General features: G+C 53.3%; 3 protein-coding genes across 3 annotated transcripts; 1 reads left to right on the top strand and 2 right to left on the bottom strand.

The window, feature by feature from the left end:
* Positions 1-214: 214 nt before the first annotated feature.
* LOC34620091 (AF4/FMR2 family member 4) lies at positions 215-6391 on the bottom strand. Its single transcript, XM_026337921.1, has 12 exons — positions 6272-6391; positions 5761-5956; positions 5371-5468; positions 4174-5004; positions 3238-4002; positions 2988-3166; positions 2744-2834; positions 2538-2685; positions 2431-2499; positions 2135-2221; positions 1264-2051; positions 215-511 (listed from the first exon to the last, which is right to left on the bottom strand). The coding sequence occupies exons 1-12, from the start codon at positions 6389-6391 to the stop codon at positions 215-217; spliced, it is 3669 nt and encodes a 1222-aa protein (XP_026193706.1).
* Positions 6392-16224: 9833 nt separating this feature from the next.
* LOC34620093 lies at positions 16225-19059 on the top strand. Its single transcript, XM_022733358.2, has 7 exons — positions 16225-16445; positions 16602-16656; positions 16977-17153; positions 17326-17512; positions 17801-18054; positions 18418-18547; positions 18797-19059. Exons 1-7 carry the CDS (start codon positions 16225-16227, stop codon positions 19057-19059), a joined length of 1287 nt encoding a protein of 428 aa, XP_022589438.2.
* An 865-nt stretch (positions 19060-19924) lies between these two features.
* On the bottom strand, positions 19925-21131 carry LOC34620094. Its single transcript, XM_026337922.1, has 2 exons — positions 21066-21131; positions 19925-21034 (listed from the first exon to the last, which is right to left on the bottom strand). The coding sequence occupies exons 1-2, from the start codon at positions 21129-21131 to the stop codon at positions 19925-19927; spliced, it is 1176 nt and encodes a 391-aa protein (XP_026193707.1).
* Positions 21132-21794: the final 663 nt, after the last annotated feature.

The following is a 21794-nucleotide window of genomic DNA, read 5'->3' on the forward strand; positions in this document are numbered from 1 at the left end:
TGCAGATGCTCACAGATGAGGGGCCATCGCTTTTTCCCCCCCTCCAGCACAAAGTCGGATGCGTGGCTGCGCAAAGGGATTACGGCTGATAGGTCCATGCTGCTGCTGCTGCTGCTGCTGCTGCTGTTGGCTAGGAGGTTGCTGCTGCGTCTGAGGTAGCTGAGATCCAGAAAGCTGATACCGCGACGCCTGCAAAGGCCACTGCTGTTGCGCCTTATGCCCTGGAGGGCCGCTCCAATGCTGCTTTCCCGGTGACTGCTGTTGCTGAATAGGAGAAAACTGCTCCTGCTGCCCTTGGTGCAAGTGCAAGCCGAGCTGATAATAGGGTGGTTGCTGCTGCTGCTGCTGCAACGGCTGCCCTGCCATAGCAGGCAGCACGCCTTGCAGCTGCTGCACCCCCTGGGATTGCTGATGCATCCCAGCCGGCAAGCCAATCGAAATCTGCGGTTGCATGCGCAGATGCTGCTGCATCTGGTGTTGCTGCTGCATAAGCTGCTGCTGCCGGAGCATCTGCTGAAATTTTTGCTGCTCTTGCACATACTGTTGCTGCAGTCGCTGCTGTGCTAACGACTGCTGAGGCTGAAGCGGTGGCTGCACCTGCTGCAGTGAGGCCTGCGATCCGAAGTGCAGCGAGTTTGGCAAGCCTTGATGAGGCGGCAGCTGCTGAGGGAGCCTTCCATACTGCTGTGCATGCAGTTGCTGCAGCTGAGGCTGGAAGAAGGGCTGCTGTGGCTGCTGCTGCTGCAGTGGCACCACTCCAGGAGAGAGCGCCTGCTCCATGGGGTGAGAAACAATTGGATAGGCATGCGAGGGATGCAGGTGTGTCTGGTAGTGGAGAGGGTGCTGCTGCTGCTGCTGCTGCTGCTGCTGCTGCTGCTGCTGCATGTGCATGGGCAAAACAGCGGCCACTCGCTGCAAAGGGAGACTTGAGGGTTGCGACACGGGAGCAGCCTGAATGCCTCCAAGCGAAGCAGACTCTGCTAAGGCGACCTTAAGAGTGTGCCTGCCCCTTTGGTGAGTTGCATCTTGCTCTAGAGAGCGACAAGGGTGCTGTGGCTGCTGCTGCGGCTGCTGCTGCGGCTGCTGCTGCTGCTGCTGCTGCGCCATGTGCTTAGAGAAGGGAGATCGATTAACGGCCGCAAGGGGAGCAGAGTTCTCGTTGATCTGGGGATATTCCTGCCGTTCAGGCACTGGCAGCTGCCCCCAGAAGTGCTGCAGCTGCTGCAGCTGCTGCAGCTGTTGGGTTTGCACTTGCCCTGTTGCTGCTGCTGCTGTGCTGCCACTCTCGCTTGAATGGGGATACAAAGGCCACGCAGACACTCGCATGCCAGCTCGAGAGGATTCGGCTGTAGTGCCTTCCCAGCCACATTCGCCCCACTCATCTGGCGTGCCTTCTTGGCGAGTCTCCTTCTTCGCAGCAGCCTTCTTGCGCTCCTTTGATTTTCTGTGGGAACGGTGGTGCTCGCGCTCCTTTTTCATGAGCGCTGCCTGCTGCTCCGCAGCGACTTGTCCAGTTGTTGCTGCTGCTTGCTCTCCAAAGTCTGCTGAGGCTTCATGTTCTCGAGGGGTGTCTGCCGCGTCTAAAGGGTCGTTAGGCCTAGGACCGACACGCTTTTCCCACGAGCTGCGAACTGGACTGTCATCACCTCCTTCCCACTGCCCTTGCTCTCGCAGGCGTCGCTCGTTCTCCTCCAGTTGCGTCGCACCATCCTGCAGCAGCAGCAGGCGCTGCTGCTGCTCATTTTGCGCGTCTTTGAAGATCTTAGACCCCCTATTTTGCTTCTGGCGTTGGTGCCTATCGCGCTTGTGTTTCTGCTCACGCGAAGTATGGTCCCGGTGAGACAGCTTGCACGAAGAAGTCTCTTCCTCGCGCGCACTCCGTTGGCTCTGCTCGGATTCATCATCGACCTGCTCGTCAGGTAGGCGCAGGGGAGCTGCCCACGAGACATGCTGTGGTGTAGCGACACGCGAAGTGGCCACGGGGGAACGGAAGTTGGACTCAAAGGGGCTGCTGTCAGCTGCGGTGGGAAACTGAGGAGCCGTGGCAAGAGGAGGAAGAGCAGCAGCAGCAGCAGCAGCAGCAGGAGCAGCAGCAGGAAGCGTGGCTTCGGATCGTGAGGCGGACTCTGGAAACTGCAAGGAAAGTGAGTGACACGAGTGGTCGAAGCTTGTTGGTGATGAATCGGGTGAAGATTCTGCTCCTGCCTCTGCTGCTGCATCTTTGGTAACTCCGAAGGGCCAGTAATGCATGAGACGCTGCCTCTGATCCTCCTCCTGCGGGTGGTGCTGCATTTGAGGATCAGCTGCTGCAACTCCTGTTTCTAAAGCACTGGCGTGTGATGGCACTGCGGCTGACGACGGCTGAGCTGCAGGTGCTGCAGGTTCGCTTCGATATCCCTGTACAGCTAGTCCTGCTTGATTAGGAGCACAGCTGCTGCTGCTGCTGCTGCTGCTGCTGCTGCTGCTCGTATTGCGCCGCAGTCGGAACGGCAGGAAGAACACGGACTTTTTCTTACCCCCTTCCGGCTGTTGCGACTGCAGTTGCTGAGCTTGCTGCTGTGGCTGCTGCTGTTGTGGTGGCACTGACAGCTGCTGCTGCTGAGCTTGCTGCTGTGGCTGCTGCTGCTGCTGTGGCAATAACGGCTGAGGGGACCCTTCCTGAGCTGCCGCAAAAGAGGGTTTGGGCTGCTGTTTTTCGGGGAACGGATTGAACGCACTGAAAAAGCTCTTGGTGGATTGCTGCTGCTGTTCTTGGTGCTGCTGCTGCTGCGCTTGGTGCTGCTGCTGCTGCGCTTGGTGCTGCTGTTGCTGCGCTTGGTGCTGCTGTTGCTGCGCTGCATGTGGAAAGGTCTGCGGCTGTAACTGCAGGTGCTGCAGCTGGGCAGCCGGAGGCGATTCCTGCTGTTGTTGAGGCCATGCTGGCTGGGAAAAAGAATCCAGCTGGAGCTGTTGCAGCTGCCCATGTGCATCAGAGCTGTGCACGATGCAGAATGGCTGCTGCTGCTGCTGCTGCTGCTGCTGCTGCTGCAGCTGCGGCGGCGTCCCCTGCCCCTGCAAGTGTACATTGGCTTGCTGGAGCACCTGTGGCTGCGCAGGCGCCAGCAGAGCAGGCGGCGTTTCTCCCCCCCCCTGCAGCAGCGGCAGTGGCTGCTGTTGCTGAGCTTGGTGCCGCGCCTGCTGTTGTAGCTGCTGCTGCTCGGACTGTGATTTCGGAGGCGTTGTCTTTTTCTGGAAGACAAAACTCCCGGCAGGGGAGGCTGTAGGAGGCCATGCAGGGGCAAGACTACGAGCACGTGAAGGGGTCCAGCTTCGTGAGACAGCTGCTGCTGAGGGTGAGGAGGCATCGGCTGACGAGGCAGCTGCTGCTGCAGCGCGTGGTGCCTGACTGCTTGCCTCGGAAGCAGCAGGCCAGAAGGGAGCCGTCAGGTGCTGCTTTTCTCCCTCGCTTGGGTGCCTTGGTTGCAGCTTTTCGCCACGAGGCACTTCGCCAGCACCGTCTTCGTGGGGAAGCTCGCCTGCGCCGTTGAAGGTTTCGTCGTCTGCGGGTGCCACCACTCTCTTCGACGGCGCAGGCGCACCATCACCAGGAGATGCGCGGGGAGTCGCTGGACTGAGGAAGGCGGTACCCAAGACTCGCTCAGGCAGCGCGTCTGCCGTTGCTGAGAGCCTTCCCTCCGCTCCCCTTGCAGCGTGGGGAGCTGATTGCGTCGCAGCCGCTGAGCTCTCGATATTCGCGAGCGCGTGCTGCAGTGCAGGCAGCGGTCGGCTTGGACGCGAGCACGATGGGCTGCCTGCAGAAGACTCTGCAGCAGCGTTGGGGGGTGCACCAGCGGGAGGCGGCGACGAGAAGAGCGGCCGATCTTCTGCCGCCACTCCTGCCTCTTGGGGAGGAACTCCCCCTTGACTGACAGTGCTTGCAGGAGCTGCGTGCGACGTCGGTGAGCCAGAAGCGGCAGTAGCGGGCGCCTCCGCAGTCTTGCCCACGAGAAATAGCGGCTGCAGCTGAGGCGCACTGCTGCTCGCCACTAGGGCTTCCACCGCTTCTGCATGCGGCCCTTGTTGCTGTTGCTGCGGCTTTGGAAGAGGCAGCTTTTCTGTCGGCTGCCACAGACCTAACATTTCCTCGGAAGGCAGAGCAGCAGCCGCAGCAGCAGTTGCAGCAGCAGATCTGGCCGCCGCTGCTGCTTCAGGATCTGTACAGTGCGCAGCTACATCTGCATAGAAAAGTGCGTCCAGCGCAGCGGCGGCAGGATACGCTAGACGTGGCTCTTGCTCTGGCTCTTGCAGCTCGAGGAGAGACTCCCCCTGCTTGGAACGTTCCTCCTCCTGCTGTGGCAACGGTTGCGGTTTGGGCGGTGGCTCGCGACGCAGCTGCGTGGGCTGCTGAATGGAGGGGTGGTGCTGTTGCTGCTGCACAGACTTCTTTTCGACGCGATTCTGGGCAGGAAAGCCTTGCTGGATGACTCCTTGCTCATCCGTTTGTTGCTGCTGTTGCAATTCGTGGTGCTCCTCTGTGGGAGGGTCGAATAGATCCAGCAAATCAAGGGAGAGACTGCTACGACTGCTTCGTTGTGGCAGACCAACCTGCGCCTTCTGGAGGCTTGCAGCAGCGGCTGAGATGTCTTCTTCGCGTAAAAGGCCAGCTCGTGGAGCAGCTGCTGCCGCTGCGTCGGCAGCTGCATGCTCGCCACGTGCTTGTTGCGTCTTCAAGGTGCCTTCAGTCAGCTGCTGGAGTCGGCTGTGCGAGGGCTGCCGCTTGGCGGCCTCTCCAGCAGCAGCAGCAGCAGCTCTTCCTGCTGCTGCTGCTGCTGGAGCAGCAGTAGTAGCAGCAGCAGCAGCAGCAATAGCAGCAGGAGGAATTTTGGGTCGGAAGCGAAAGCCTTCAACGGTGAGAACACCGCTTTTTCGCGATTTGTGTTCAAGAGCGAGGCGGCTTACACTGGTGACTTCTTGAGGAATTAGCGAGCACGCCAAGTAGGCGACTCCGACGCACTTGTCGTCTTGCTGCAAACACCCCCATAACAACTCCACGCGGAGAGCTCACAAACGGCATGTGTCTTCTGTCAGGGAGGCAGGCTCATGTGGAGGACGGCAGCAGCAAACGGAGAGAAACGCGTAGGTCTTCTCAGAAGAAAAGAGCGACTCCCGCTTCCAGAGAGAAAGAGGGAGGAAAAGGAGAGCAGCGCATGGCCAGCAAATGAAGGAGGCAGACATGGATGCACCCAAGAGCCGGAGAGAATACACGAAATAACACATCGGCAGCACTCAAAAAGCGTCCAACACAAACACAGGGAGCCTTGGAAGCAGCGAGTCTTCGAGAGGAACTCTCGACAAGGAAGCTGAAACGGGCAGTTTTGTGTTGTTGCTGACCACCAGCCTCTTCCTCCACAAGGAAAACTTCAGCTGCTCCCCGGCAGATACCCAGGGAAAGCCACAGGTGAACTGCAGCGGCACGAGCTCCCTGGTGCCTGAAAGACACAGTCGCGAGACAGGAGCATGGCATGCATGCGCTGCGCAGCCTTCCCGAGCACTGCACAAAGGCAGGTCCAGCGAAACCTCGCGACGCTACACAACAGCGGCAGAATCGTCGCGCGTGTGGCGACTCGCATGCAGAGCCGCCTGGTGGGGGGATGCCGCATATTGCAGTGGTGCTGCTGGCGATCCAGCTGCAGGAAAGGAAGGAGAAGAAGAGTAGGTAGTCGGAAGAGGGGCAGAGAAGCCTTAAGGGACGGCTCCCGCGCTCCCGCGCAGCTGACTGACCTTCTGTCCAGGCGCTGAGTCTACGTGCCGCAAGGCCACATTCAACGACAACTCTGTAGCTTCCGTTGTGCTTGACATCTTTGGCAGTCCAAATAGAGAGGATGAGGCTAGGAGGGAGAGTCTGCGGCTCTGAAGGGCAGCGGCGGAGTCCAAAGAGGCGCCACAAACGCCCCTCCACGTGTAGAGACACTGCGCGCTGCACACACATGCGGCACCGGGAAGAACACGCAAGTGTATTAGCCTAAGGGAGGCGTCTATAGGATGTGCGCGCAACGGAAGCGTCTGGTGAGACGGATGGAATTCTTTGAAAAGGCACGAGGGGGAGCCAAGAGGATCCTCCTTGCAGCCGTTGGGGAACACCCCGCAAGTACACACACACACTCTGCGCGAGAAAGGCCCCTGGCATGACTGCCTGGAGGCAGCAACGGTGTGAAGCAGAAGAAGAAGCTTCGGCTTGCAAGAGGAGCGAGTTTTTCGAGAAAGAGGGCGAAAGCTACGGAAGCAGCCGAACCTGTACACTCCAGCAGGAGGCGACGAGCAGCGCCACGGCCAGCTGCTCTGAGAGACACGAGATCTCGGCGACTTGCTGCACCTTCCGCAGCTTTTGTGGACTTAGAGCCACCTCATCCATTCCTTGCCGTTACAGCTGCTGCTAGTGTTCGTGGTGCTCTTTGGCTGCTGCTACTGGGAAGCCTCCTGATGCCCGTATCTGCGAGATCCACTGCGAGATTATCATCCCCTTGAGGTCGACAAGCCACACAGAGACATGATGTCGTGCCTTCTGGTACTGTTGTGCTTGCTTTCTTTGGCCTTTACGCGGAGCTGCTTGCTGCCTCGGTGAATCCATGGGAAGCGGCCTCGGTATGAGCGACAGCTGGGGAATGAGCTCCACAGCTCTGCATCCACAACTTAAAAATACAGATGTGGATTTTCTAGGCAATTTTTCTGAAAGTGGCTGCAGGACATAAGCAGCAGCTTCATCCACAAGATCGCAGTGTCGCTTGTGTGGCCGGAAGCAGAGGCCAAGGAGGATGGCTACCCGAGAGTTTACGGACGCTTCAGTGGTTTTTGCTGGCTTTCTCGAGTTCAGGCGATTACCACAAGGCGGAAGATACCCCAAGTCTCCCCCGGATCTCCATCAACTTGCTATCGCTAGTGCCCGGTGGGGTGTATAGGCACAGCCACAGAGCAACCGGAATGGTCCTGGCCCTGTAAGCAACACACGAATCAGTAAGTACAGTGATACAGCACCCGCCTCATTCCGGATTGCTGCGCGTGTACTGCACGGGCAATACAGCGGCACTGCGGATATGGCGATAGCGCTGCCGACTGGGGGCCCCTGGGGCCCCCCATCCGAAAGTTTGCTGTGGGTGCTGCTCTAAATAGCGCCATGGAGAGCTTAAATGGGATGTTTCGCGTGCATATTGATGGCGCGTATCCCTGTATCTTCTGCTGAATCATGCAAACCGACCGAGCCAACTGGGCAGGCCATGCAACGAATCAAATTTCACCTTGAAAGATTGCCGTCCTGGCCCCTAATTAATCCTAGGAGACCTTCAGCTCTGGTAGTCTAAGCGCTGCTGCGGCAGTGAGGACCAGCTGATTTAAATGCTACTCAACCCCTGACAAAATCCCTTGGAGTGGTTGGCAAACCGCTAAAGCAGCACCCCTTGGCAGACCTGCGAAAGAGGCTGCCTTGCCCTTGAGATATTCGACTCCTCTGGAGGCCATATAGGCGAGCTTTTTCATTGCTTTCAGCAGCACTATCTTAGTGGAGCGTACCCGATGCAAACACTTGCCCTATGCATACTCCACGGAACTAAGGGTTATTCTGCGTTCACACACTTTCTGCTACACTAGTTATCATGAAGTAAGCACTACTGATACATCGAAACATTGTTATGGCTGTTTGCATGGTGTTTATTGTAGAGCTAGCTCGATACAACAAGACTATTGGGCGCGTTTGCCCTAGATGCTGTATACGAATAACTTCAATTATCAAAGGGCCTATTGTGTGCAGCTACGCGCCCCCTGGCCAGCCCTTTATCCTCACGTCGGAGCCCTAGGGAGAAAGAGCAGAGAAGCGTGGCGCTTTTGGAAGTGTGACGCGTTATTTAAGGTGTCCATAGGGAGACACCTGTCTTTGGACTCAGTAAGATCTGATTGGAGAGTTTTCGAGTGTTCCACAAAAGGACTCTCGCTTCTACTTGTTCCCGTCCTCAAAGGTTCTGACATGGGGAGAAAGGGATAGCCTGCGTGTTGGGCAAAGCTACGTTTCAAAATTTCTAGAACAGTAGTCATATCATCTATGAACGACCACGAAACTGATTATATCGTTTGCCTGTTCGAACAGCTCATTTATTGCAGAGTACTGTTTGGTCGATACCAGACGACACATTGTTGTGTTAGTCCGCCCTAGATGTTGTGTGCAACTAGTTGTGAATGCTCCGGATGCTCAGAGGGTGCAGATCCGCTCGCTCTAGCTGTATCTCTCCTGTCACGTCGAAATCCTGAAGGCGCGGATAGGGGGAGGTGGCACTTTTTTTGGAAATCACCCATTAGCTTTCCGTTGAGCTTATGTCGAATTCGGGCCAAGGGTCTTTCTACGGAGGCCTTAGATCGAGCGCACTACTAGGAAAGACTACATGGTTCGATCCTGCTGTTTACCGCTAGTATATTAGCCACCAATGCAGCTTGACGTCCGATTTTCCTAGAACATGTGTCCAGCGTCAAAACCATCAGTTGCTGATTTAGTACTTTGAACTCAGTCTTCGCCAGTCTTTTAAAACCTGACAATGGCGCGATGCTTGCTGATGCGGCAAAGCCACGACCCCTTAGTCGAACAATTATTTTTTCGATGTTCTGATAATGCACTGTTGATCGGAAACGTATAACATCCATAAATACAGGCCAGTACTCGCAATTGCATCGGCATCTTGGAAATGTAACTTACGCTGCACTCTTCAGATGAAGGCGAGTGCTCCTGGCTTTCTGCTATTTGGAAGGAGAACTTCGATGGCGACTCTATTCATGCAGGAGAGGTCGTCTGCATGCAAGAACTACTACGATTAGGTCTTCAGACAAGCTCTGTATTATTGGCATATGCCCAGATCAGCTCAACAGCAAGCTTCGGAAGAATTAAGAAACCGAAGAGGGAGAAATTACAAGTAGATTTGTACACCGAGGGGTATGAAGCTTTTGTTTGCCGAAGCCACAACGTAGACAGACACTGCTTCAGTGGTGGTTTATCTCGGGTCTACCCGCAATCACACTTCATAAGACTGCAGTTTGAGCAGCCAATTAGCCATCAAGTGCAGCTGCTGCGTTTTCGGCTAAAAAGGAAGAGCTAAATGGGAGTCCAGAACCTTGGAATGTTGGTGTTGTGTCGACTGGCTCTAGCCTACAAGCGAAAGTGAGCAAAACGAGGATAGTAGAGACTAAATGCTCTCCTAGACAGCCCGATGCAGCCCCCCAGCAACGCATCTGTACCTATTGTGGGTAAAAGTGATCATATCTGGAAGTGCAAGCACATGCAAGCAGGCAAAGACCTTAAACAACGAGAATGGGTCTACTCGAAGTTTCCTGCCTAGGCAACACCATCACACAGGCTGCGACGCAACAAGCAGGCTTCAGCGGCTAGAGCCACAGTTGGAGACCCACCATGGGGCAATTGCGCAATGATGCCGTTTCCCATTGACAGTTAAGAATTGGTAGTGCCACTTGAAGCTGCACGTAAAGTGGATTCGTTACCTGAGGATGAAGCGCAGACGGCACTATGCCTGCTCACTTGTTAACGTAGCTCCAAACAGTCAACTTTGTTGACCAGCTGCAAAATGTAGGAGTTGGCAGATCCAGGGCATTAAAATGCCGCTTTGATCTGATCCTCTCAGTATGGTCAAGTGCTTTTATGTTGGATCTGAGAACCATGACGTAATCTTAGGTATGCCATGAGGTGACCCAATGGAACGTCCAAATGCGGCCAAAGCTGCGTGCTGTGGAGGTAAGCCTTCCCAGAAGCACTAGGATGGGGCAGGTCCATTTTTACTCTATAATCATCATCTCATCTATAGCAAGTAGGGCACAGTTCGTACCTCAGTACAATGAGGCAGAGAATTCTTGCAGGGGATTCTGCAGAACAGGATTGGACGGTTCTGAGTATGCACTTCACTTCAAGAGAAACCTTTTGAAGGGTGTAACGCTCCATCCAAGCTTTTCGTGTAAAATATTTTACTCCAGATTCAATGAAAACCTGATAGGAAATTATTGAGTGTTTACTAGAAACCTTAACCCTTTCTCTGCCCGCGCATCTCAGATTTCCCGACATGAGGGGAGAGGGGAAGCTAGCGTCCGCGTCGCTGAACCCTTTGGTCTTTAACAGGATTTACGGCTTGCTGACCATAGCTTCTACAGCTTTTACATAGAGCACTGTGCTTCTTGGAAGAGCAAGCAATATTCTTTTATTGGTAAGATATAAAAGACACACTGCAATGAGTCAACTTTGAGTTAATTCTTGGTCATCATAATCAGGGCAACAGAATGCCCAAGCGTAGCTTGGATCCCTACAACCTCAACCCTCTCCATTCAAAACACACGCCCCCGTATGCTGTACCTGTCCAACAAGACAAGCTGCGCGCAGGACAGCAAAAGGGCTCCCGCCCTAGCGACTTCCCAGGATGCCAGAAACATGAAAACAGTGCAAATAAAAATACCAAGGTGGGCGTTATCCGGTAAAGATAAAGCTACAACAAGATATTCACCCACTATAAAACCACCAACAAGGGATCAAGCCTACTCCCCCGCGGCGGTGCGATGCTCGGTAGCGTCGGAGCGACCCAATATGTGAGCACACTGATACGAGGAACGGCAGAAGCATATGTGCTTTGGGCGGATCAAATCTGACACTATTCAGCAGTGCCTTCGCCCATCACGGATCGATATCAGCTTACGAACACATCCCGTACATGCAGTAAACTTGAGTTCAGACCCCCAAAGTAGGCATAAGGAAGCATGGGTGGGACAGCCTCCCGTAGGAGTGCATGCGCATAAATTTGAGTGTAGAAAAAAAACTGAACAGTAGCCGAGAAAGACCATCTGAAAAACACAAACATTGAAAATAAAATATTTTATGCAGAAGGAGCGAGGGAACAAGAGTGTTACCAAGGAATGCGAGGAAGATGTTGCCTGGCGAGCAGCACGGTGGACACAACACAGCTGCGAATTCTCCCACAGACGAAGAAGACCGCAGCCGTTCCTCCATCACAAACTTAGGTTGGCGCTTCCCTCCTTGCTGAAGTAGAAAATTCTGTCTCGTGTCCACGGCGCTCAATCGTTCTACTTTTTTTTCCGAATCCCTGTGGATCATCTGCCCCCCTACGGGACAACTTGACTGCTCCGCAAAGCTCCCCTGATGATTTTGTGGCATTATCAGCCTAGAACAAGATCAATTGTGCTACAAAGGCCACTAGCTTGTGAGAGAATTGCCAATGATTCTATACACCAGACCGCAAACGTCGTCGTCTGGTCACTTCTGCTGCAAGTCAGAAGCCATGCTGATTCACCAGTATCAAATATTTAGGCTTGAAACATACAAGCTACCGCCCCTCATCATGAACCCATGCTTGTGTTTCCTAAAAGCTGTCTACAAATTTGCTTGCACGAGCTACTTGTTTTCTGGCTTCTTTCAATGCCACGGGGGGCACTGACGGTGGACCACCAGGTTCAGGCTTGGTTTGTAAAAAGAGTTCTCAATGAAATTCAACACCGCATGAAAGCCATGGGTACTCTGGTAACGTAGTGTTGTATTATAAATCTACAGTACTGTGCTACGCGCAGGGCGCCACCGCGAAAGGAGTCGTAATGTACAAGTAGCGGAGTCCTCACTGTGTTTGAAGCATACCAAGCCATACCCAATAGGATAATGCTTGACCTTTTGCCATTCTGGATTTTCGCGAATGTAGCTGATAAATGAGTCTCAAATGTGAAGCACTCAATCATTTTCGATAGAAATTTTGGAACATCGAAGTCAACATCGATTGCCCAGACCTTCATAAGCGTCCAGGACACTCCCACACATCGAGTAGCGGGATCGGCTGTAAGAAGAAGGAAGAGTATAGGGTATGAAGGGGCGTGCTGAATCTATTTATACGGCCGTCATCGTACTGTCCAGACGAATCACCATTCTCTTACGTATCTACAATTCAAAACTTTGATCATATGGAGTTTGTGCGTGTGTGTGTGTATGTATGTATGTTTGTTTGTTTGTGTATGCGTTAATTTCACAAAGTTCTTGAGGAGGGCTGGATGGCTGTTTATATTAAGCACGTCGTTGTCCCCAGTTGAAAGATTCGAGAGTTCCTACAGCACAGCATGCGCTACAGCTGCTGTGGGACAAGCAGTGCATTTCAAGGCACACATGTGTTCGCTTTTTGTGAGAACGATTGTGCTTTGAGGAATCCATGCCTTGGTTGCACAAATTGAGCCATATCCAATAATGGTTGAAGCGACCACACCGTAACAGTTCTTCTGAACCCGAGCCTTTGCACAGCCGTATATCTTCTGAAGGGATTTGGACTGATTATGTTGGCCTGGCTGAGGCCAAGGGTCAGGATCGTACCTACATCGTTGCAGATCAACTCAGAAGAAAAACCTACTTCATTTTTTGGTCCAGCTCTGTCATGGCTCAGGAAGCAGTTCGCCTATTCTCTACTCATGTCTGAAAGCTTGGCAAATTCCACAGGAATATCATTGCGATAGGGATCCGATACTCAATAATGCGTGCAGACGTGCCTGTCGTTTACCCGTCCACCCGTCGAGTACAGCGTGGCCACTGCGAGCCACCGTGAGACAAAGGAGCAGGCAAAAGCGCACGAGGCGCACTCTTCTAAAGTATCTGCTGCTCTGTGCTACCATAAATCCAATTGCTTTGGTTGAATCCCTTTCTTGTGTTGAGTGAATTTATGATGCAACAATACCTTACTAGTAGACCTGTTGCTCTCGCGCAGCCTTGGCGTACATTGAGGACTCCTTCTACAAACGAAGCCTAAACCTGGTGGTCCAACGTCAGTGCTTCCCATAGCAGTGGAAGATCAAAGGAAACCTAGCTAGGGTACGCGAGTGTATGTACAAAGTTTAGGAGACAAAAGCACGGAATTATGATGAGCGGCGATAGCCTGTGTGTTTTGAGCCCGGATATTTGGTCCTTGGGAGCTGGCCTGCCTTTCGAACTGCAAGAGGTGACTGAGCAAACACGTGTTTGGTCTGGTGGCTCGGACCCAATTCTCTTGCAGACTATATCGTTTTTGTCTAGGCCAGGAGGGGCCACACCGCTAGCAATATTGGCTTCTGAAAGAAGCTTTGAGGCTCCTTCGATTATTCGCGGAACTTTGCCGGCCAGGCGAGTGGCCCGTGTGGAGGTGGACAATCCGAGGTGACATGTAGAAGCGCTAAATTCTAGGACGATTGAGCGCCGAGGACACACGAGACAGGAGCTACTTTCGAAAGGGGGGAAAATATCAACGTTCCTAAAGGGGGATCAGAGGTGAGCTTTGTTGCCTCCAGGATAATTTGCAGCTCTGTTTCGCCTACAACAGTACTGGTCGCCATGGAAGGTATTCTTCTCTTCCTGTGTCAATTCTCCTACCCCACAGCACGCTCTGCCTCAACTAGCTACCTTTCTAGATGAATACTGGTTTAAGGGCCCTCAACTGCTATGTTTCAACTGTTTTCTACACTCACATTAATGCACAGGCACTCTCAGACGTTTCGGTCTAACCTTCATCCTGATGCTTTTCTGCGGTTTTGAGCTCAACTATGCTGCATGCGCCGGCCATATTTGAATACTGAAATCCCTTAATGAGGAGCAAAGGCACTTCTTACATGATATGCATTTTGATTGCCAGTACACATTCTACTTTTCCTGATTTCCTAAAGCAGGAGGCGTACACAGTGTAGCGCTTCTTTGACGAGAGCGGGTCATTGCGCCGCTGCCGTCGTGTAAGTTTGGTTCCTCACTTGGTGCTGGCTACGGTGCTTACGTTTGTTATCACCAATCTGTCCTTGGGGGACTATCCCCCCTTTGGTTCTTCTTTGCACTATTGTACTTGCTTCTTGGTGCCTGGGGAGTAGCGGTGGGGCGGGAACTCTTTGTCCTGCACGCACTTAGTCTCGGCGGACAGACATGAAATACAAGGGCGAATGCTTTGAAACGAATGGGAGGGGCAAGCTACACTTGGCAAATTTTGACTACGCTGGTTATGTTCCGAAAGAATGAATAAAAGATTGACTGATTGACCCGCTCCTTGTAGATCTTAATTATACAAAGTCCTGAGATCTCGATAGAGACAGGCGCAATGTTGTGCGAATCTGCCCTCGATGTCATGTGCAAATATCTGTGAATACTGGTAGAGCTCACACCATGCAGCAACGATCAAACTTTCTGTCCTTCTACCTTAGTGTTGGGTCCTCTCACAGGGGCGCGGGCAGGGGAAGGAGGAAGCTCTTTTAAGAAGCAGTAATTAATTTTCTATTAAATTTGAATTGAATGTGGACTGAAGTGTCTTCTTGTGGAGATCCTGGAGTGGGCTTTAGGGTGACCTCAGATGAAGAATGTTCCAACAACAACAATGCCCAGCGAAGCAAATGACCAATCCACGGGAATGCTTACCTGAATCTCAGTAGAGCGATGCACATGTCAGGTATAAGCGGAGGCTAATTTTGTGAATTGGGCATGGCGACCTGGCTTTGTTAAAATATGCTGATGATGCACAAGAGGGTCAACAGACCATGGCGCTCATGATGCGGTGAACAAGTGACCACTAACCCAGCATTCGTACTGGACGTGTGCGCCTACCCCAGTTCTGTTACAAACCGAACAAAACGAGTCCGTACAATTAGCGACTAGCAAAGCTGCTGTTTAATGTAGAGGAAGTGTAAGGAAGTGCCCCCGTGGAGCTTGCCGCACGCAACGAGAGCTCTGCTTAAAGCGAGCAACGGTGTTTCTGGGGTCAAAGAAACTCATAAGGTCCTAAGCCTTGCAAATGCAAATACTGGAGACGCAAGAGGTCAATCTTTTGCCTGGATGTAAACGCATATACACTTGGGGGGATAAGGGGGATCAAGGGCAGTCTCTTTGAAAGTATTGCGCTTCCCAGTGCTCTAGGGCAGCGCAGACAGGGTGGATGGAGCCGTTTAAGGGGATCTTTTAATGAAAATAGAAGGCATGCACAGAGAAACTGCAGCAGTGGGAAAGCACGTGTGGGCCAGTGCTGTTGTACAGCCCGCACTGCTGCGCGTGGGTTTCGTTGCGTGCTATTTGAGCAGCGACGTCTGCTTGTGCTAATCTCCTTCTTCACACCGTACAGAAAGGTAAAATTGCATTCTCTTATACATTTTGTATTTCCTCTCTGCCTAAGAGAGGTTAAGACGAGCCGTGCGCTTCTTCTACGTGGGTCAATACCATCCCTTCAGTGAGCACCGCTCGCTGTGGTTACGGAGAAGGTGTTTGCCAGTACTTCTGCCCCTCTTGTTTGCTTCTATATATTTTCAATTACATTGTGTCATTAAGCGCTCTTAGGTGGCTCATTTCTGCCGGGAGGTTGTCCTTTCTCCGTGTGGCTCCTGGGGATGCGCCCCACAGCCAGACCAGGATATCGAAGCCTGTGCTATCGTGCCGAGTAGAACTCCTCTGCCAGCGCGTTGCACGCGCTTTGCAGCAGCACCAAACATGGATCCGATGGTCTGCCTTGAAGATAGATTTTAGCAATCGAAGTCGTTTACTCTTGTGGCCATAGCAGCCTTCGCTCTCAACCTCACGAGCGGTAGCCTTATAGCTGGGCTCAACCAACCCCCACACACACCTCCAGCTAACGCTCTGGAGCTGCCTGTCTGTCTGTGCCTTTTTGCTTTATCGTGAGGACCTCTCGTCAATTTTTATGCAGCGGGCAGCTTTCACACACTTGAGGCGATCCACAGCCATCACCAATCCACTGATCGTCCACTGGTTCTTTGGTTCCTTCTTTGGGGCAAGGCATCTGCATTGACAGCTTCTTCGCGCGGATTTCGGAGCTTGGTGGGAAATTTTATATGTTTATTTAACTACAGGTATCTGGACCCCCTCAGCCCTAAGAAGCGACGCTCCCCGCCAGGGTTGCCTCTACCATTACAGTGGACACTTATCCAGCGCACTGCATTTGGCTTGCACCAAGGCCGGAGGAAGCAGCAGCGGCGTAAGCGACTCCAGCCAGCAGTATCAGCAGCAGAAAAAGCAGGAAGTTCGGTTGCTGTTGTTACTCTCCAGGCACCTTTTTGCTCGGGGCCTTTTAGCCAGTAGCTAGTTGCATCCATCGCACCCCCCAAAATACCAGTTTCCAGCAATCGTCCGTTCTGAGTCGGTTTTCGCCTCACCTTCGTCATTGCTTTAAGCGCCTCCAGGATCTTGTCTGTTAAATCCTGAGAGAAGCGTGCACCATGGCTGCCTCGTCACCATCGTCGCTCGGAGGGGATCAGGGGCTTAGAGTCTTATTTCTCCATGAATTGGACTCGGCCCCTGGCAGCGATAAGCAGCGTCTGCTAGAAAAAGCTATCGGGAAGCAAAGGGTTAAAGCTCCAAACCTGAAGACCAGACAGACCATCATGATGTTTGTCCTCATTTTTGTGGTCGTGGCAATTATCCTGCTTAGTGCTTGCATGTAGGCACAGTTTCCCTTCACGTCTGTCCAGTGCGTCCTCTCGCCATCCTCAGCTTTTTGCTTTCTGGATATTGCGGGAGTCTGCCGCTCGTTAGGCGAGCATGCGTTGTAGTCCTTCCTCCGTCTTCTCACTTCGTGTTTGTGTCTCTCCCGTAGAGCCGCTGCCGTGCTTGCCAAGTGGTATGTAGGCCTATCAGTCTTCCTGGGAGCGGTAAGTCCAGAGCACTGAACTTCTTCTTTGAGCTCCTTTTTCTTCTGTCTGCCTCGGCTGGAGAGGCACTAGCCAGAGGTTTCGCTGTGTGTGTGCCTCGCGGACTCTTTGCCGGTGTGGTCGGTACTAGCTGCTTCTGCAAGACTACCTCCCCAGACTTAGCCGGCTTCTCCCCTTTTCTGCGTCAAGCCTCTTCGTGTATGTGCTGGTTGCTCTTGGGTGCGCTGCATATATATATATCGTGTTTGGTTGCTTGTTGGACCGGGTTGCCTTTGCCGCTTCCTCACGCTAGTTGCGTTCGCGCCGTTGTGTTCTGGCAGATGGCTCTTTTGGTGCTTCTGTACTGGCTTGGCGGGAAAGGGGCCACCCACTTCATGTGGATGAAGGCGGTCCGCATTGCCGAGAAGAAGTTCAAGGAGCAGAGATCCAACGTCATTGTTGCGACTTCTTTCGGTGCCGTCGTGGCACTCAGCATGGACGTTCCAAAAGTTCCGATGGTACGGCGAGAGCGAAGGTTCGCATGTTTGTTTGTAGCCTCTTTGACACGAAGTCGTATCCTTCGACAGCAGAGCCAGTCGGCACTGTGTGCAATTGTGACTCGAAGCGGCAGCCGCGAAGGTGTCGGTGAAGCCTGCGCTGCGTTGGGTGTGCGTGTCTCGGTCCTTGCAGCTGCTGCTGTCACCAGCGCATGAGCAGTATGCACGCTTCATGCGATTGCGCAATGTCTTCACCTTGCATGCAATTCCATACGTCCTCATTGTTCATGGATCTGGCGACAAGACTGTGCCCCTAGACGACTCGATCCGCCTCCTAGAGACGGCCGCTGGGCCAGGACGCAGCCGTCTAGAAGTGATAAGTGAGGCATTTCCTGTCTTGTAAAATGCTCGGAAAGAAGGTTTACTGAGCTGGGTGGTGTGCTCGATAGCACGCGGGCAGGAAGAAAGCGAGAGACGCTATCGTTTTGTATGGATAGAAGGGAAGGGGCCTACCAAACGGGAGGTGTGGGTGTTGGTATGGGGAAGACAGGCTGTGTCATTTCTGCGGACGCTGCTGCATGCCGGTCAGAGGAGCTGATGGGGTCGGTGCTGTTTACGGGGGTTGTGGTGTGCGCGCTTGTGGAGCTGTTTCGCTGTGCTGTGAGCAGATGACGGTCATGCTCTCAAGTCTATCAAAATGGAAGACTTGCGCCAGTGGGTAGAGGAAGTGTTTGCACACGGCAAGAGGCAGGTCAAAATGCTGGCAGACTCGGGATCGAAGGATGTGGATCCGTCTCTGTACGAGTGGTTAGAGCAGGACGTTACAGAACCTGCGGGGTCGCAAAAACCCCATGCGGAGATTGATGACCAGGCGTCTACCAAGGAATCGGTCGGCAGTGCTGCCCCATCTGCAGCTTCCAACGTCTGACGGATGGATGGGGGAGTGAGCACGACGTTTATTGAGAATAGATGCACGGACGTTGCTTGCCTAGTAGAGCGCAGAAGACAGGGAGGCCTGTTGATTTAAGGGCCAGCACAAGAAGAAGACTGAGCGCACGCCAGTGGGGAAATAGGTAGCCGGGAAGACACGCAAAAGTTGATGGTGGCGGGGTGGCTTTTTGCTACCATATTTTGTAGTTCTTTGAGCCTAGATTATTGACTGGCTTCTTGCGCTGGCGAAAGCTCGTGTGCGAAGAGCTGCAAGGGGGGAGCATGATGCGAAATATGAGGTTTGAAGATTGGCTCGGCGAGCATTGCTGTTTTGTGGATTGTCGATTACGTGTAGGCATGGCCACATGACCCCGACGGGAAGCAACAAAGCAAGACGCACACGGGAAGTTTCCCGCGAGGAGCCGGAAAAGAGGGACATGAAATTAGGGAGACGGTTTTGTGGCAAAAGGCCATTAATTGGAAAAGTAATGAGCTCTTTTGAGGCATTTTTCCGTGACCCGTAGCCAGTATGATGCAAGGAGCAGATCCTGCCCCCCGATTATTGTCCTTCCCTAAGAGTGTTGTTCTTTCTGGCTGTGCACATCTACCTCAAATATTTCAAGGCTGCAGTGGGGAGCAGCAAGGGTGACTCTGGACGGACGACACTCCTCATCCGTCCAGAGTGACCCTTTGTTGGATCATTATCAGAGCCGAAGTTTTAAAGCCTATCCGAGTCGAGTCTCCCATCAGGCGACCTGCAAGGCGGATGCCGAACAGGGCGAGCAGGAGCGAAGGGAGAGGGACCGTGGGGAGCGGAGACTCTTTTTCGGATTGGGCAATCACGGAGGCAGGACCAGTAAACGCGCACGAGACCTTAAAGGCCTCGAGCCGGAGAGAGGCTATGAGAGATCTCAGTGGCCTTGAATTGATTGATGCAGGAGTGCGAATATCTTTTTCCTGTCTCCGCGATAACGGATGCTTCCTTCTTTTGTGTTAAAGAGCACAAACGTACTCTGGAGGTAAGCGTGGCACCCTAGAGGGAGGCTGGCGGGGCCAGGGAGGCCCCTCCTCCGTCGCAGGCTGCAGTCAGTGGCAGACACGGTGGGGCCTATACAAGCAACAGGCTGGCCATAGAGCTTCGGGAAATTTCGATATATTCCCAGTAAAGCAGGTACCTTGGTAAGCCGGTCCATGCTGAGAGACAACGGAATGTCGAAGCATCTCTGGTGAAAAAAGGTTGAATAAAACTCTTTAATTTTCCTTAAAGGACTATTTCTACGGAAGGCAGGGATCGGACGGCAGAGGAACATGAGGACGGCACTAGGCGCATGTTCCTTCAGAGTTGCTTGTACAAGGGCTGTTTCCCGCCGCATCGGGATGGAGGAACATCCTTTCTACGGTGCCCTAGGTCCAACTAGAAGAGCCTTTGAACAGTCTAGAGGGGGTAGGTTTCAGTGAGTAGGAAGAAGATCTTAGGCGAGCGAAAAGGGCAACAGGGGCGGGGAGCTAGGAGTGTCAAGCCTCACGGGTAGAAGAGCACAGTTTAAACCTCTACTAACACTGCATTGGTGCCAGAACTTTTGCACCCAGGGAAGTTTCAGCGCCTTGCACTGCAACTCAGAACATGCGCACTAGTGCAAAGCATGTGGCACTGAACACGCAAAAAAAAGCTTTTCTGCAACCGTGTCGCTCCTTAGATGTGCCTAAGCCGCCGGTGTTCTCCCCATGTGTTTGGAGTCACATGTGGGCCATGAAAAAAACAAATATTTTGGTTCTTGATGATGCAAGGCGCAAAGGGTTCCCGCAAAGTTTGAGAGCTTGAAAAGCACGCCAAAAAGTCTCCTCCCTCTGGAAATGCCGATTCAAGACGACGGGCGGCGGGGGGTTGCTGCTCCCTTCGCACCAATTGCACTGTCCAGTGTGTTTTCGGAGTTCTTGGTTTGTTTTCGCATTTGTTGCTGTAGAGCAACTATGCGCTGTAGGGTCTGTCTAGTTGTGTCGGCTATCTGCAGAAGAGAGGGCGCAGTGGTGCGACCCCAGCGGCCCAGGATAGCCAGAGCTTCTGCAATAGCCTCGGCTGTACAGACACCTCCTTTTGCCGCAACGCGTGCTGGGGGTGTTCGAATCAGCCCATATGCCCCTGACACACGAAGTGCTTCCTCGCAGCTCTCACTTCTCGTTGTGCTGCAGGTACTCCTGCCACTGGCTGTGGCAAAAGAGGAAACACCCTCTAAAGGGTCTCCCTGTTCTACGGGGAGTACTTGACTGTGCGGGAGATGCACGGCTGGCAGCTGCTGCAGCCACGGTGCAGCGCGAAGCATCTCGTTGGCTTCCTTCCAGGTGCCGTCAATAGCCAACAGCGTAATGGGCAGGCGGAGGGGAAGACTGCCCGTTCCAAGAGGCAGAGACGACTCTGTGGGGAACAAGAGCACCATCCGTGAAGTGTCGCACAAGGCGATGCCATCGCGAGTACATAGATGATGGTGCTGCTCCTGCTGCTGCTGCCCCTGCTGCTTCTGGTCTTGTCGATTTCCGTTTTCTAAGACCGCCTCGACGGATGAGACTGCCAGAGTCTCCTTGAGCGTGGCGGATGCAACAGTCCTGTCCACAGTGTGCTGCAGCGTCTCACCAACCCTCTCTGCCTCAGCACTACTCTGACACCCTTCTGCCTGAGGAGTCGCTCGGTGCGGCTGCTGCTGCTGCTGCTGCTCAGAAGCAAATGGGCAACAGCCAGGCCTTCGATGAGGCCATATGTTTATGCCCTTGACAAGGCGCTGCAGCACCTGCAAAGATCCGTTTTTCCTTTTCCTCTCCAGGGGATGCAGAAAAACTAAGACTCTATCCACTATGGCAGAGACAGAAGGGTCTGAGAGATTGAGCTCCCGTCCACTGACAGTGCTGCAGTAGCACACAGAGGAGGGTCGCCCACACCCCTCACACACATGTCGACGCTTCACGCGTTTGTTCTGCTCCTGCTGCACGTGTTCTCCGTGTGAGTTATGCTTTTCCCGCTCCTGTTGGATCTCTTGCTGCACGTCTCGATCCCTGTGGTGAGAGTGTGGATGCCATAGTGGGGCCTGTTGATTTTGCTGCGATAGTGTGTCCAGCAGTAGATGCGGAGTGCCGCTTTCTGCAGCATCCAGTGGCGTCAAGGTGGTATGGTCCTTCTTTAACGCCATAGGCAGCTGCTGTTGTTGGTGTTAGCAAGCCCCGAAGCTGCACTCAAAGTTCTGCATGCTGCAGCCGAGGCGCTGCTTAGTCGCCCTCGCTGCCTGCTGCATGTGGGGGTTGGACAGGGTTTGATTTCCCCTGAACTCGCTGCACTGCCGATTGTACGAAACTGCTGCCGCTGCTCCGACAGCTGCAACAGCTCGCTGACACGCGATATTTGACGATGCGCTGAGGCTGGTGCAGGTGGCTAGGCTGGCGTCGCTTCTGTTGCTGCTGCAGAAACCGCTTCACAGAATTGAAGCTGAGGCGCTATGCCACAGCGAAGGCGTAGCCCTGATAGGAGAACAAACAGCTGGCACATACGGCTCTGCTAATGCTGAGCGCTCTCTAGGCATTTTTTTACAGACAGTTCATCATGATTCTCCAGCCCAGCCAGGGCTCAAAAGAGGCCTGAGTTTCTGCCGCAAAGCTTGATAATACAAGAGAAAGGTAAGATCTTCTAAGACTGGTTGGCCTTGGAGACGTGATTTCCAGGCAGTGGCATTGAAATTAGGGAAATGA

The sequence above is a fragment of the Cyclospora cayetanensis genome, unplaced genomic scaffold, assembly GCF_002999335.1.
Source record: "Cyclospora cayetanensis isolate NF1_C8 unplaced genomic scaffold, CcayRef3 CcayRef3_contig_210, whole genome shotgun sequence".
In the NCBI taxonomy this organism is placed as follows: domain Eukaryota; phylum Apicomplexa; class Conoidasida; order Eucoccidiorida; family Eimeriidae; genus Cyclospora; species Cyclospora cayetanensis.